General features: G+C 60.7%; 2 protein-coding genes across 2 annotated transcripts; one reads left to right on the top strand and one right to left on the bottom strand.

The window, feature by feature from the left end:
- The first annotated feature begins 853 nt into the window (after positions 1-853).
- B0T26DRAFT_735372 (uncharacterized protein) lies at positions 854-1739 on the top strand. Its single transcript, XM_060443237.1, has one exon. It carries the CDS (start codon positions 882-884, stop codon positions 1512-1514), a length of 633 nt encoding a protein of 210 aa, XP_060289617.1. The 5' UTR covers positions 854-881; the 3' UTR covers positions 1515-1739.
- Positions 1740-1741: 2 nt separating this feature from the next.
- B0T26DRAFT_807784 (uncharacterized protein) lies at positions 1742-15462 on the bottom strand. The gene is made up of 4 exons (XM_060447233.1): positions 13561-15462; positions 12636-13533; positions 5766-12562; positions 1742-5693 (listed from the first exon to the last, which is right to left on the bottom strand). Exons 1-4 carry the CDS (start codon positions 15202-15204, stop codon positions 2007-2009), a joined length of 13026 nt encoding a protein of 4341 aa, XP_060289616.1. The 5' UTR covers positions 15205-15462; the 3' UTR covers positions 1742-2006.
- Between the last annotated feature and the right edge of the window lie 477 nt (positions 15463-15939).

Here is a 15939-nt window from a genome sequence, read left to right as displayed (position 1 = left end):
TGTAGCCCTTATCGTCCTTCATAATAAAACCTGTAACTGCTTGTTTCGGGTGACTTCGCAGGTACACATTCACAGCTATGACCCTAACCCCCCTTCCTTTCGTGAGTCACGATCAGCCCCGAGCCCTGGGCTGTGTGCGTGTTATTTGGGGGGCGTCTCCGGCTACTGTAAAATCGTCCCCATCCACTGCAGGTACATAGGCCCCCATGTTTTACAACTCACCGCCCAAGAAAATACCACATTTTACAGCTAAAATTACTACATTCACTAGCTGCCCCGCCCTAAGCGCTTGATCGTAATTGTACCGCCATTGCACCTCGCCGCCGTCGCCAACGTCAACATACTTCCAAATACGGTAATTGAACCTCCCGACCGTAGATTCGCTCAACTCGTTCAAATCTGCAATACAAAGCGAAGCTGACTTTGTTGACGTTATTTGACCTATGGATGCCTATTGAAAACGGCAACCAGCATTGAGCTAATGAAAACATACATAGGCCTACCTACTCCAAGGTTTTTTTGCAGGCACCAGTGATTCCCTCCCTTTCACAAACTCACCCTTCTTTCACAAACTCACCCACCCGCCCACCCACCAGCCGCCAACAATGTTCAGAGTGTCGGAACAATATGCCTGCAATGACGGCCACGCTTGTCCTTTTGCCTGCGAACGTGGCATGTTACCTGTGTGTCTTCGTTCCGAGGTAGAATGTGGCGTTGGCCCTGACCCCGACGAGAGAGATGCCGTCATCCGCGCAGCTACATATCGCCGCCCAGAGTACGATAACGCCGGCATCAGCTTCAGTTCCGGCACTCTTGACGCCGTGCGGTCATCTCTTCGTCTCCAGTTTCCCCTCGGGCAGCAGCGCGGCTCGTCCCTCAGCATGCTTGAGTCTCTCCCTCTCGAGCTCCTGTGCGACATGTTCACCTCGCTCGACATAGGATCAATCCTCAACCTCCGACACGTCAGTCGCCGTCTTCGGGAGGCGGCGGGCGCAGTCCCGGCGTACGTGTTCGCTACCGAGCACGGCCTGGACGCCGTTCTAGCACTCTTCTGGTCCGGACTCGGGCCGCACTTCACCTTGCACGACCTGGACAACGCTCTCCGAACCGAGAACTGTGCTGTCCCACGCTGTGACAGATTCGGGCACTTCGTCTTCCTCCCCACACTAAAGAGGGTTTGCTTCGGCTGCCTTGGGCATCAACGAGAGTTCTCATTTCTACTCCTCGGCAGGGTGGACATTGCAGAGTCTCATAGTTCGGAGAAATCTGGACTGGTGCACGTCATGCACACGCTTCCTGGCTTCTATTCGGAGGACAAGACGGCGTATCATAAACAACGTCACCACATTGTTGCCGGACTCGACTCGGTCAAGCCGAGGGACCCGGACCAGGGCCACTATGGCTGGCCCTGCAGATTTCGCTATCTGGCGGCAATAGCGCTTCCATTTCTCGAATGCAGCGGGTCCCAGGTTCGTAGTCATCACACCGTCTTCTGTAATCGTTGCTCGGGATAACAAGTTGGGACCAACCGGTCGTGCGCGCTGGCTGCATGGGCGCACCAAAACGCTGCCCCAGTTGGTAAACCGGATGTATGACCACCGAACATACTTTGAGCTCTTCAAATGGTGTCGCTAGGCGCAGATACTGTGGGAAGGGAAGGAAGTTGGCTCGCTCTCCTTATGATGCGGCAGGGCCAATTCAATCTAGATAGCCCGCCATTAAGCTGACCCCACCAGCACTTGCGAGGTGCAAGACACCTGTTAGTTATTCTATTGGTATCGAGATTGGATTTGAGCTTCCAGGATTTGGAAAGTGTAGAGACAGATCTAGCAAACGTACACACAAGCCTAAACATTTCCCATTCACAGCCATTGCCACAGGCTCCACGCCCCGTTATTAATTAGAACACCAAGGAGCTAACGAGAGATCAAAGCTTTCCAAAATTAGAAGGAATTTGGCTTAGCACCGGTAGAAGAGACAAAGCAAACAACATTCGTCCAGCCAAACTAGGCACCGGGGACGGTAACCTCTAACCGGGCCCGCTTCCCCGTAACCTGGGCCATCTTGACCACATAAAAACACACTAGCACGGTTCCTGCCAGCGGCACCGTGCTCAACTCAAACCTGCACTTCTTGAACGTGCTCGACACTGTCTGTTCCAGCATGCTGAACGGCGCCGTCTCGCAGAGCAGCGTCAAGGCGACGTCGACGCTTTGTCTGCCCTGGTTCCAGGACACCACCACGGCCGACGCCCCTTCAAAGACGCAGCTGACTTGTCCAATGCCGACACCACCAGCAGCGGCGAACGGCAAGGCCCAGGGCGCCGAGTCAGAAGAACCTGCGCGCACCATAATCCTTGCACCACTCTCCAGTGTCTCGGCCGGTACGCTCGTTCGCAGCACCGCCCGCCTGTCATGGACAGCACGCGGCACGACGTCTCTGAGCTGAGCGTCAGGGGCAAGCCCGTTTACATTGCCCGCAGGAATCGTGCCCAGTTTCCACGCCAGACTCTTGCTCAAAGGCTTATTGCCCTCGACCACCAACGTCACCACGTTCCGCTCGAGATCCAAGTTGGACTCGTCCGCAATCACCAGCTCAAGCGGATACGCCACCGTCACGCTCGCCCTGGCCAGCAAACACACCGACGGCGCAGCCGAGCTCGACGTCGCGCTCACGACTACCGAAACGACCTCGCCCTCGACGACATCCACCGGCACGACCGCCATGGAATACCGGCCCTGCGCGTCCACGACGGGCGGCGCCGTCATGCCGTAGCCCACAGCCCGCTTCGTCTCCTCATGGGACATACGAATGTCCACCGAATCAGCGCCGGTCCACGACACCACGACACTCGACCCGCTCATCCGCGCCTGCACGTCGGCCGGCGCGGCAATGACGGCCAAGTTCTGGAACGACTCGACCGGCACGCTGGCATGACGCACTTTGTCGTCCCACGGCCGCTGCCGCACGCGCGCCGCCACCACAGCCGCCGGCCAGGCAGCGTTATACCCGAAGCATTCGGCCGTGACGACGAACTTGCCCGGGCCCGTCGTGTCGGCTACGGAAAAGTCGCCGCGGCACAGCACCTCCTTGCCGCCGCTGCCCGGCCGGACGAGGGCCACGTCCCAGTCGCTCGCGAGCTCGTCCACCGGCGGCACTTCGACGACAGCCGCGTCTCCCAGCGGCGTGACGCCCAGCTGCACGCCGCGCGGGGGCCGCAGCCACGGCACGTGTCCCGCCGCCGTGCGTGCCCACACGTTGGCTGCGAACTCGAATTCCCCATCCCTGGCGTACATCCTGACCCAGACGTAGGCGGCCTCGCGATACCTAAAGTCGCCGCTCGGGCACCTCAGGACTCGTTCCTTTCCGCCGAAGACGAAAAACTCGTCGCTGCTCTCCACCTCTGGCGGCCTCGCCGCCCTCTCGGCCGCCAACCAAACCTGCCACTCGACGCCGGCGTAGTCACTCTCGTGCACCCATTTCGGAAGGGGCAACACGGCACTCAGGTCGACATCGATAAACTCGTCTCCGTCCTCTCCACCACCGCCCTCAGGGACCGGCTCCACGAATGCCGCGGTAACGCCGCTGTCGAAATCCTCGTCAGCATCCCGCAGGTTCATCCTCCGCTGGATGGCGCGCTTGGTCTCTTGTTTCGCCTGCTGCGCCTTCAGCATCATGGCCAGGACCTCCTGGTACCGCTGCTCGACGGCCGCAGCCGCGTCGCCGCCGGCCTCGGCCCACTTGGAAAGCACGAAGCCCAGCCGGCCGGACCGCACGTCCTCGGGGGTGACGGCTTCGATCTTGCGCACGGCGGCGACGTAGAGCGAGATGACGGCCAGCAGGCTGTAGGTGCCGTAGTCTGGCCTCGGCGGCTGCGGGGGCTCGGGCTGGGGCTGCGGCTGGGGCTGCGGCTCGGGCGATGACGGTCTGCTTGGCTCGGGGGATGCGGATGGCGTGGGTTCGGGGCTCGCCGAGGGATCTGTGCCCGTGCCGGGCTCGCCTGGAACCGAAGGGCCTGGGTCTGGCGTGGGCACGGGGGTTGCTGGGCCGGGAGTTGGCGTGGGAATCCCCGGGTCTGGCGTTGGCGTGGGAATACCTGGATCAGGTGTGGGTACCGGGATTGCCGGACCGGGCGTGGGGGTCGGAATGCCTGGGTCTGGCGTCGGGACCGGGATGCTTGGGCCAGGCGTTGGTGTAGGAATACCTGGATCTGGCGTAGGCACCGGTATGCCGGGACCGGGCGTAGGCGTGGGGAGACCGGGGTCTGGCGTGGGCACTGGGATACTGGGACCGGGCGTAGGCACCGGTATGCTTGGGTCTGGCGTTGGTACAGGGACCGATGGTCCTGGTGTCGGCACTGGAATCGATGGGTCGGGTGTCGGCACTGGAATCGATGGGTCGGGTGTTGGAACTGGCACACTGGGGCCAGGGCCGGGGCCAGGCGTCGGGATGGATGGACCAGGCCCCGGGACGGGGATGGAAGGATCAGGAGTTGGGACTGGAGGAGACGGGTCGGGAGCTGGGACTGGAGACGGGTCGGGAGCTGGCTCTGGACCTGTGGGACTCGTCGGGCTCGTCGGACTGGCAGGACTGGTTGGGCTCGTAGGGCTCGTCGGACTAGAACTGGTTGGGCTAGACGGGCCTGACGGGAGCGACGGGATGGAAGGGATGGGAATCGGGATGGGAATCGGCGGAACTGGAGGGACCGGGAGACTTGGTCCGCTAGGACCACTGGGTCCTCCCGGTTCCGAGGTTGGGTTCGGGTTCGGGTTCGGGTCTGGGTTCTCTGGCTCCTTGCCATCGGCCTTGTCCTTCGTGTCGTCCAGGTCCTTTTGGCCGTCATCCAAGTCGTCCTTCTTGTCTTGTGTCTCTTCCTCGTGCAGCTTCTTGGCCCGCTCCTTGAGTTTCTCGGCGTCCTTGGGCTCACGGCAAACCAGCTTCTCGATCAGCTTGGGGACCAGATTCTCGAGAACCATCACACCTGTCAACTTGCCCAGCACCTCGGGCTCGAGCAGCTTCTTGCCAATCTCGGCGAGGTTTTCGGGGCTGAGCACCTTATTCCAGAGATACAACAAAAGTCCGCCGAAGGTGGGCTTGAATCCCTCAAAGGGCAAGACAAACTCAAAGTCCTGCAGGTGCAGATTGGTGCCGATGACGTGGTCCTTTCCGGTCAAGCTCTCGTTGACGGTGATGCTGTACGACCACTTGACGACGAACCGGAACCCCTTCGTCTCGCCAGTCCGGTTCTGCATGTCGTCCTGGTCCGTGGCCGGCAGCGCGAGCTCGAATTCGAACTGCATCTTGACCAATTCGCCAATGGCGAATTTGACGAGCTCGCCGCACGTCTTCTTGCTATCGTCCCGGGAGCCGAGCTGCACGGCCTTGTCCACGTCGATGGGCACGTTGTCGACGTCGTCGCCTTGCAGCAGTTTCGAAAAATCGCCAAGGGACGGCATCTTCCCCGAGTTCCAGTACGCGTTGCGCTTGATCTTCCACCCCGAAAAGCTCCACCTACCGTCCTGGTGGGCGAAGTGCACCTCGGGATCCTGGACTCCGAGGATCTCGCCCTTGTACGCCGCCAGCCCTTCAAACTTGCGATCGGACTTGGATGCGGCAGACACGTACTTGAGGCTGAAGTAGATGTTGTCAAACTCGAACAGGGTCAAGCCGCTCTCGACGCCATAGGCTAGTTTCTGTTCGCGGCACGCACGGTTAGACACGTATCGTTAATCAAATAGAGAAAAAAGAACTGGTGCAGGGCCTACCCCGTCAGTGGTCTCGAGCGATACTGTCAGACCCTCGATGTTCCTCCCTCTGGCCAAGTCCTGGAACCCCGTGAACTTGACAATGCCGAGATCTAGCGTCTTGGCATAGCTGCCCTTGAGCACAAAGCCCTGACGTCTTTCCTTGATCCTGAGCGAGCAAGAGATAGGCTGCCGGAAGATGTCAAACGATCCGTACATGTAGAATCCGGGATCGTACGCTCGCTGTCCGACGGCCACCGTTGCGCTGGTCCTGTTGTAGCTCATATACGCCTCCTTGAGCTGGAAGTCGTCGCAGTCGTCGGGCCAGGAGCCACGAGAGTCGTCAGCGCCGACGTTGGGCTGGAGGAGGTCCGAGTAAATGTCGGTCATACTGACGGTGCCAGTTTGCGTCTCGGTGAGAACTAGGGACCCGTCGTCAGGGGGTGGGCTCCTAGACACGACCTTGCGCGTGAACTCGACCACGGCAACAACAGGCTTTCCGCCCTCAAAGTGAATCAAGCCGAGGAGGCGGGCTTTGCTGTCACCGTCTGAGCCGAGCAATGCCGCACCGTAGATGGTGCACTCGCGCTTGATGCCCCCGTCCACCCTGGTCGAAGACCCTTTAATCTTGAGCCCTTCTAGCTTGACATTGAACATGCCGCCGCCGAAGGGGTTGGCGATGCTCTGGCTGGATGTTGTTTCGGTGCCGACCTCAAAGGATGTTGTCTTCTTGTTCATCTTCAGAGCCACGTCGAAAACCAACAAGTCACCATCTGCGGCATCACCTGCGGCATCCGAAAGCTGGAGGCGTAGCTGCGCGGCAATGTCGAGTTCCTGTTTCGAAGGAAGGTATTTCCCAAGCCCATCGAGCGTCGCGATGCCGCCAAAGATCTCGAGGTTGCGAATGTCGATGCCGTACTCGGTTTGCTCCCCCTCCACCTGCCCTGGGGCGGCTCCTTGTGGCTTTTTGACGACGCGAGCGTAAAGACGAACGGTTGGCGGCGTGTCGGCACTAGCATTCGACGCATCCAGCGCAACGACGCTCGTCATGCTCTTGCTATTCTGCCGTCCCAGGCTGATGTCTGCAATGAACCATGCACCGGGTTGGAGAACCATGGTCTCGGGCATGTTCGCAAAGAGCTCCTTGGCCATCCTGGCAGGTTCGGCGGTCAGGGGATCGAGAGTTGCACGGAGAGCAGTGTCACCGCCTGCAGCAGTGTCATTGCCTGCAGCAGTGTCATTGCCTGCAGCAGTGTCATTGCCTGCAGCAGTGTCACCGCCTGCAGCAGTGTCACCGCCTGCAGAAGTGTCACCGCCTGCAGCAGCATCCTTTCCTTGTTCGATACTGGTATCCGCCACTGTGATGTCCTCTCTCAGCTGCTTCAGGGTGGTCTTGTAGCCGACGACTTGGACGGCAACCCTCGAGATGTTGAATTGGTCCGTGACGTCGTCCTTGGTACTGGCCCACAGCTTGGCCAGATCTCGCACCTCGAGGAAGACGATGTATTTCCTCGCAGGAGCTCCGCCTTCCGTCTCGGCCGGCACCTCCTGGCCGAGCAGCAGAGCAGACCCGAATCCCTGGATCGCGGCTGTGAGCAAGAGCTTCTTGCTCTTGAAGTCGGCAAAGAGGAATAGTTTCGACCCCTGCTCGAGTGCCATGGGATCGCTAAACGCGGGAACCAAGTCCTTCCAGGCACTCGCTCCCGTGTCAGACGCGGCGACATCGTCTGCCACCTGCTCAAACACCTTCGCATCGCCGTTTCCGCTCTCCAGCAGGGCAGTGAAGGTGGCATTGCGTTTCGGGCCGATGGACAGCTGCGCCTCGGCGCTTGCCGCGGTCGTGTACCCCTTGAACTCGAACTTGCCCCGAAGGTATCCCTCAAACACGGCCGGGTCGCGGTCCTGCGAGCTGCCTCGGAATGCGCCCTGCGTGTAGCGGAACAAGGCTAGGATGTTTTCGAGCTCGACCTGGACGCCGCACACGTCGCCCCGCCACAGTCTGTCTCCAGAGGCCCAGACTTCGACCTTGCTGGTCGGGATCAGGCGCACACGAGCGCCGATGGTGGCCGGCGCGATCATGGTGGGAGTCATGGTCTTCTTGTCGTTGATCTCAAGCAGAGACACCGAGGTGCGGGACATGGAGGTTGCCTCGGCTAGGGCGAACAGGTCGAGGCCGCCGGGAGCATCCTCCTTGGTCTCGTCCCTCGCAGCCTCGTTCTGCGGCAGGCCAAGGACCTCGGAGAGATTGGCCTGAGCGTAAAAGACCTTCTCGCCCGTCTTGTCCATGACGTAGGCCACGTCGAGGTACACTTTGCCAATCTTGAGTTTGCCATACAGGATGCCGCCGAGGCCAGACTTGGGAGCCTCTGCGGCAGGGTCGGCAGGCGCCGTCTTCTTCGCGACATCGTATGTAAGATCGAGGCCGATTTCGAGAATCTCGATTCCAGGGTTTGTGCCCAGGACCGGAATGGACTCGGTGGTGTGGGCGGCAATGCGGAACTTTTTGAGGGACATGCTCTTCTTCTTGCTGGCGACTTGACCTTCTGGCTGCTGCTGCTGCTCGTCATCGTCGCGAGTCAGTTCGCCCTCGACGGCGTCGATGGCAACGTCAAAGACTCTGGGATACGCCTCGGGGTGAGCAAAGTCGACCTGTAGAATATTCCAACCAAACAACGTCAACAGGCGGCTCATGGTTAGGCTGTTAGTTCCCGCGGGGTAGATGCCCATGGCGAGGGTCTTGTTGTCTGGCTTCGTGATAGAGCGGATGACGATCCTGGCGCTGACGGGATTCTTCTCGATGATGGCGAGAATGTCCAGTTTTGACGACAATGACACGCCGTGGTCGCCCCCTTCAGTTCCGTCCGGTCCGTCCGGTCCGTCCGGTCCCTCGAGAGCCGGGGCTCCGCTGCTCTCGGCCACGTCATAGACGACCACGACCTGTCGGAGAACCAGCCTCTGCACTTCAAGCGTCGTCTCGTCGGCAACGTGAAAGTCGAAATGGCGAATGCTCAGCCCCCCGGCCGTGGAGAATTCGATGCTCGAGCCCTTGAGCTGCAGGTCGTCCGCGACAGGCTCCAACACAGCTAACCCAGGGAAAGCGTCCGGCAGGCAGGCCTGCAGCATCCTACCGATCGTGACCTTGTTCACTGGCTTCAGCGCAGCAGCCAGCCTGGCGATGTCGCTTCTGTAGGTGACGGTCGCTGTCAGATCGCCGCCAAACAGGTTTGTCGCCAGGAAGAGGGTCTTCTCAAACACTCCGGGCACAATCTCGCCGCCTCCGTCCTCGTCGGGTATCGCCGGAAGATACATGTCGAAGTGAAACGTGACATCCTCAAACTCGAGCGGCCCAATCTTGATGAGCGGGTGACGCAGCTTGATGGCAAAGCCGTCCACAGACAGCGGCCTGCCCGGTTCCGACACGCTCGTCGACATCTCCATCGATATGAGCTCGGTGCGAAGAACTTGGCCGACCAGCGGCACGTGGTCGAAATTACCCAGCTTGAACGCATCAAGGACCTTCTGGACCGAGACCCCGCCGGGCACATCGAGCCGGAGCTGGCCGCCCTGCGTCGTGGTTGGGCTCTGCAGAGACACCCAAATGGTGTCCGCAGGGCTGGGGAGGTTGATGGCAGCCTCGACAAACACCTCAAGCATGGTGATTTTGCGCAGCGAGATCTCGAGATCGTCCAGGACCACGCCTGGGAGCAGTTCGAGCCTCGGCAGCCAGACATCGATGCTCCAGTCGCCAAACGACCAGCTCCCGCCCTCGCGGACCAGCCCGGCCGAGACGTGCCGCACATATACCGCCTCGAGCGCGGCTGCGATGAAGGGTATATTTTCCGTCACCCCCGAGACCACCTTGTCGAGACCGACAACCTCGGTAATCTCGGCGAGCGACAAGCCCGTGGAGCTAGCGTCGATGTCGAGGCGGTACTCGTAGTCGCCGCGGTAGACGAGCGGAATAGCAGACAACGAAGCCCCGACGTGGCGGACCGTCTGGTCGGCGACGGTCAGCTCGAGGTCGAATACGACATCGGTCCGCACGCGGCGCTGATGCGAGTCGAAGGGCGATGCCACGTCAACCTGGACGGTGATGTTCTTGATAGCCTTTGGAAACCCGGCGGGAAGAAACTCCCGCCACCCCTGGAGATCTGCGGCCATGAAGACCCGGTCCAGCGTGTAGCGGCCAGCCGCGTACGACACGGGGTGCTGTCGGACGACGAACCCCAGCGACCCTGGCGTCAGGGGCAGCTTCTCGGGGCCGACGTCCTGCTTTCCGCTCCCGCCACTGAACGGCACCGGGCTGTCCCCCATCTGCGCCCCCCCTTTCCCTCTCCCCAGCATCTCGGCGATATCGGCCAGCGACGTCGCGCCGCCGACCAGAAACGTGACATCCAAGACCTCGTCGTCCACGTCCGACATATCCATGGTCATCTGCACCTCGGCCTGCGCAGCACCGCCCGCGCCGAAGACAGCAGTCGCATACATGACGACCGTCTCGTTTGCGAATCTCGGCCCGGCCACGTCGATCCACACGTCCTTCAGCTTCACGGCAAACCCGCCCATGTCGAAGCCGATCCCGGCCGTCCCGCCTAGGTCGTAGACAATCCTCGCCGTCTCGACGTAGACCTGGCCCGTAGCCGTGTACCGCGCCTCGCCGACCGACAGCCGCCAGTCGGGCTTGAGGTCGGCAAACCCATCCAGCATGACCATGGGCACGGGCACGCGATCGAACACCATCTCGGCGGCCGCCGCGTCGCTCGCCAGCAGCAGCGCCAGCGTGTCGACCACGGTCAGGGTCGCCATCCTGTCGTCGGGCACGCCCATGCCGCTCAGCGCCTTAGCCAGCCGCGCCGGGCCGACGGCGTCGGCGAGCACCTTGACGACGCGCAGCTCGCTCAGCGTCTCCAGGCGGCCCTTCTTCTCCCGGGTCGCCGCGACCAGCGCTACACGCAGGCTGCGGTCGACGCCGAACTCGAGCAGCATCTTGGCGTCGGTCACTTGGCTCGCGGTCCCCCCCCCCGGCAAGCTCAGCGCCGCGGGGGACGGGATCAGCTGCATCAGCGCGCGGTTGGGCGTGACGGCGATGCCGTCGTCCGAGTAGCTGATCCAGGATTTCTGCAGCGCGGCGTCGTAGTCGACGGCGTACGACAGCAGCTGCTGCTCGTGGGCGTCGGTGAGGTCCAGGTCCGCGGCGCTGGACGACGCGGCCGACAGGATGGCGTCGAGCGCCGCGCCGGCGGTTGCCATGTCTTTCTTTTCCAGGCGCGCGGCCGCGAAGAAGCGGTCGAAGCTGCTGCGCGGGGCCACGTCGGTCTTCTTGCCCGTCTTGAGCGAGTGTTTTATTATGGCTAGGGTTGAGTTTTGTTTGGGGGGTTTCTTGCTGCGCTTGTCCGTGGTTGTGGTTGTGGTTGTGGTAGGGTCAGTGGTTGTGGTTGTGGTAGGGTTAGTGGTAGGGGTAGGGGTAGTGGTAGTGACAGGGGTAGTGGTAGTGACAGGGGTAGTGGTAGTGACAGGGGTAGTGGTAGTGATAGGGGTAGTGGTAGTGATAGGGGTAGTGGTAGTGATAGGGGTAGGGGTGGCGGTGGCGTTGGCGGTGGCGGTGATGAATTCGACGGGTTCTTCGGCAGCGGTGATGAGTTCGACGGGTTCTTCGGCAGAGGCGTCCATGTCGGAGACGGTCGTGACGAGGGCGGATGTTTCTGCTACGAGGTCTTCGGCGGCCGCGTTGGATTGGGACTGCGACGTGGCCTCCGCGTCCATGTCTGCTGCTGTAGCCGCAAACGAGCCGTCGTCTGGGACGGCATAGACGCGGTTCATGGGCGCCACCGTGTCGGCCGAAACCGAGAGATTGGCAAAGTTCATCATCATGTTCACGTTGTTGATGGCAAGCGGGTTGACAGCCGGCGCCAAAGCTCTAAAGGGCTCGAATTCCCACGTCACTGCTTTGTATTGCAGCGCCTCGGCCTCTGCGACCTTGTACGGCGTTAGGACCCCGAGCATATTGGGCACCATGTACATGCCCCACGCGACGCTCAGTTGGGCATTGTTCACGTCCGGCTCCAACCAGGTGATGGTGTACTTGCGGACTGCTGCCGCGCTCGCCCAGTCCGTCTTGACGCGGACGGTCAGGCGGTCGGTCGAATCGGCGCCGGCGCTGAGAAAGAGCAGGTTTCTGTCCTCGACGTCCTCGCCTTCCCACGGCTCGCGAACGCGGACCGGCTCCGGGCCTACTACTGGCCGCACAGGCCCAGCAGGCTGGTTCGCATCAGGGGGCGGCACGTTGAGGCACGACGTGGGGAGGTCGGACCGCCTGATGTGGTACATGGTGGCGATCGAGGGCAACAGGGCATCCCACGCGCCGTTCTTTTCCAGCCTCTCGTGGCGTTTCTTTATCCACTCCTCGAATGTGTCGGCGACGTTGGCCGGCAGCTGCTTGTCGTTGATACTCAGAGTGCAGCGGTTGGGATCGTCGCGGTAGACATCGTGCAGGTTCTGTGCAAAGCTCCCGCCCGGGGCTCTTAGAGTGCCGTAGAGAAGACCATTCCGGGGCACATCTCGGTACACGTCGTTCGGAATCTGCGGATTGCCCGTCAGACTCATCATGTGGCGGATCTGGGGGTAGCGGAGGAACAGCACGTCCCTGAGCAGGTCGTCCGGGTCCTCGTTGAGGAGCCGGCAACAGTCTTCAAACTGGCGCTTCTTGAAACTCGATGGGTTGGTAATGTAGACTGTGGCACTGCGCTGGTCGGCCTTCAGCGCCGCTGCAAGACCGGCGAGCGTCTCTGGGTGTGGGTGAGGATGCGACCGCCAGCTCTCTAGAGGGCCGTTAGTCTCCCAGGTTAGTTGGTTAGTTGGTTCTAGTTAGTTCGCTCTGCATTCTGGACGTACGGTAGTTTGCGCTAGCCACGTAGGCATCTGCTGAAAAGGAGCGGAAGAAGGCCTTGATGTTCTGGAGCCGCGTATATCCGTCGAAGCGTCTGAACCAGATGCCCGAGCGGTCCGTCGCCTGCTTGCCGGTCCACCATAGCTGCCACCACTCGAGGAAATCGCCGTGGAGAATGGCCGCCTGCTGCGTCTTGACTGCCGTCTTTTGTTGGGCCTTTTGTCGAACCTTGGACTTTGTGATGTTGTCGTCTACCACGTCTTCGCCCTCCTTGTCCTCATCGTCCTCCGCGTCCGATAATTCCCACCACGCCTTGGTCTTGGCGTTGGCTGGCACGTCCTTTCCCTCCTGCGTTTCGTCATGTCTCTTCTTTCTTCCCAGGTAAAGGTCCATGTCTTTCTGCTCTTCGCGCTTCTCCGCCACCACCTTCTTTCGGCCGCTGCTACGGGCCGTCACATAAGACTTGTCGTGCCAAAACATCTTCCGCTTCGGATCCTTCTCGAGTCCGCCCCAGTCGTAAATCCGGCCGACCAGCGTCGCCCAAACTAGGGAGGGATCCAGCAGGCGGGCGCTGGGGTCGTTCGGTTCCGAGATGGCGTCTCCCTCCTCGAGCTTTTCCCCGGCAATGGCGCCCGTTTTAAACGCCTCATATCTTCTGACGAGCTCGTTCACCACTACCGCGAAGACGGGAGTCCAGTCGTCATCTGGCCCCATGTCGACGTATACACCCTCATCTGCCGTCATGGTTTTGATCTGGTCGACCAGGAGCCTGCATCCTTCCCATGCCTTGGATCTCTCGACCTGGAGGGCGGGACCGTCATTGGGCTGGTTCCCCTGAGCGCCGCCAGCCGCGTCGTCATCGCTGCTCTGCCCATCGTCCGGGTTGTCGTTGTCGCCGTCGCCGTTGCCGTTGTCGTTGTCGCCGTCGCCGTTGTCGTTGTCGTTGTCACCGTCTTCGTCGCTACTATCTTCTTGATCGATGCCGCCGCCGGCATTTCCGTTGCCGCCTGCATTCCCGTTGCCTGCGTTACCCTGGCCTTGCTCGTCATCGTCTTCCATGTCGTCATCGCTGAAGCCCTTGACAGCCTTGCCTGCAAGTAGGGCGATGGCTCTGCCGCCGAGCAGCTCTCTTCTCTTTTCCTTGGATACGCCATTTGGGCCTACATTCACCCTGGCCGCCAGCAAAGTCATCAGCAGGACGATTTGCCCCATGACTCCGTCGTCGACCTTGTCTTTTGCAGATTGGGTTTCGACATAATACTGCGCATCGTGATGGCTCCCGTGATGCTGGAGCTTGTAGATGCTGAAGTGGCGGGGCAGGTTGATGCCGTTTTGGTCGTTTCTCATGAATTGGTGGATGACATTGCCCGTGTTGTCGCCAGTCAGGTATATGCCCCCATTGACGTTTCCTGCAGCAGCCGGCACGTGGACTAGGAGAGAGGTCAGGTTGGGGTCCTTGCTGTCCTTGGTGCCCACGTAGCTGCCGAGCGCCTTGAGATAGTCCTTGGTCTGTTGGATTTGACGAACCAAGACGGCCTCGGCCAGGGCTTGAGGATTGTTCCCGATGTCTTCTGGCCGTCTGAGGCAGATGAGGGGAGGCTTGTCGCGAGGGTCGGCCACCTCTACGACCTCGTCGCTCAGCGGGGTATCGTTTGGGAGGACGACGTCGGGATAGTCGGTGTTGACCCTGACCTGGGGCCTCGCTCTAGGCGGGTACTCGATGGTGCCGCCGCCAAACAATGAACGGTCCCATGTCGTGATGGAGGCGCCTGGGATTTGGGGCGTCGGCGGAAGCGTGAGGCCTGGAGTTCCGGCACAGATGGAATTCCACAACCTCTTGATGTTGGAGGCCTGGGACTTGTCGAGAGCGGGCACGATAAAGCCCGTATCGAGGCCCAGGAATTCGGACGGGACCATGGTGACCATGTCGATCATGCCTTCGACGTGATCTTCGTGCAGGTGCGTGTTCAACATGGCGTCGAGCTGGAACTTGGAGGTGGCAAGGCGGCCCATGTCGTCGTACCAGATCTGCTTGCCGGCCGAGAAAAACATGCGCCAGTAGGGGCGGGCGCGGGTCGTCTTGCCGACGCCGAGGAAATTGCCGGGTCCTTTCTTCTTCTTCTTCCCCTCGCCGGCTTTTGTGGCAGCGCCTCCATAGCCCCTGGGTCCGCCGTCGACGACAAAGAGCTTGCTCTCGGCTCCTCCGGTGGGCTGGTACTCGACATAGAACGAGTCGCCGCGGCCGGCGTAGACGACATGGAGGATGGGAAGATTGCGTGCTGGCGCTGGTGCTGGCGCTGGCGCTGGGTCTTGGATATCCATCGTGGGCAGTGCTGGGGCCGGGTTCTCTTGCCCGTCTCTATTGGTGTCTCTATTGGTATTAGTATTATCCTGGCCTGGCCGAGGCTCGTGGGACGTGGTGGGTGTGGGCGTCGGCGTAGGCGTGGGCGTCGGCGTCGGCGTGGGCGTGGGCGTGGGCTCTTGGACGGGCACGCTGCCAGTGTCGCCGCCGTGCGTCGTAGCTGTCTCTCCAACTTGACTCCTCGGGCGAACACAACAGAGAAACAAGCGCATCAAGGGGCGTCCATGAGGATGAAGAGGTCAGGTTAGCGAAGGTCTCCAGCGGCCCCGGGCGATGGGGACAAGCAGAGTTTGGGCCTGGCATGGCGTGTCGCGTCCAACAATGTCTCCATATAAAGCAGCGCTTGAATCATCTCGGCCGCGTCTAGACCCAAAGACTGCATCGTACTATTGGCTGATCTTTGCCCTGTTCGGTTGCAACCTAGGTTTCTCGATCTAAACGGGGCCAATATTTGCGCGCCTTCGAGACCGTGGACAGCGCAGTCTAGGCCAAGTTTGTATGCGCTAGGTGCTTGGCATATACCCCCCTAGTAACCCACGAGGTGGCACCCCTGAAAACCCACAAATAATGCCCAAACCAGGGTCTGTTCCAATACAGGAAAAGGCTGCATTCAGGGCACTATATTATATTGACACCACTTTTTGAGGACACCCACCGCTGTAACACCCCGAGCGTGCGCATATGCACACCTCAACACCAAGGCTGAGCCCTTTGTTTACTTCGTGATCTTCCGCACAGCGCACCCAGGACCCCTCTTCCCCACAAGCCCTACACCTTATTTCTAGGGGCTTCAGCGCCCTCATGCCCTATAAGCTCGGCGCCTTCGTTCCCTACGAGGCTCTCCGCCGGACCGCAACACCAGGGGGCAGCCCTTTATTTACATCGTGATCTTTTACCCACGCCCAAATGCACGCTCGAAATGCACGCTCGAAATGCACCGTCAAAAT

This window comes from Lasiosphaeria miniovina, assembly GCF_030549165.1.
Source record: "Lasiosphaeria miniovina strain SMH2392-1A chromosome Unknown B0T26scaffold_9, whole genome shotgun sequence".
Lineage (NCBI taxonomy): Eukaryota > Fungi > Ascomycota > Sordariomycetes > Sordariales > Lasiosphaeriaceae > Lasiosphaeria > Lasiosphaeria miniovina.
This window is presented reverse-complemented; position numbering and strand designations above follow the sequence as displayed.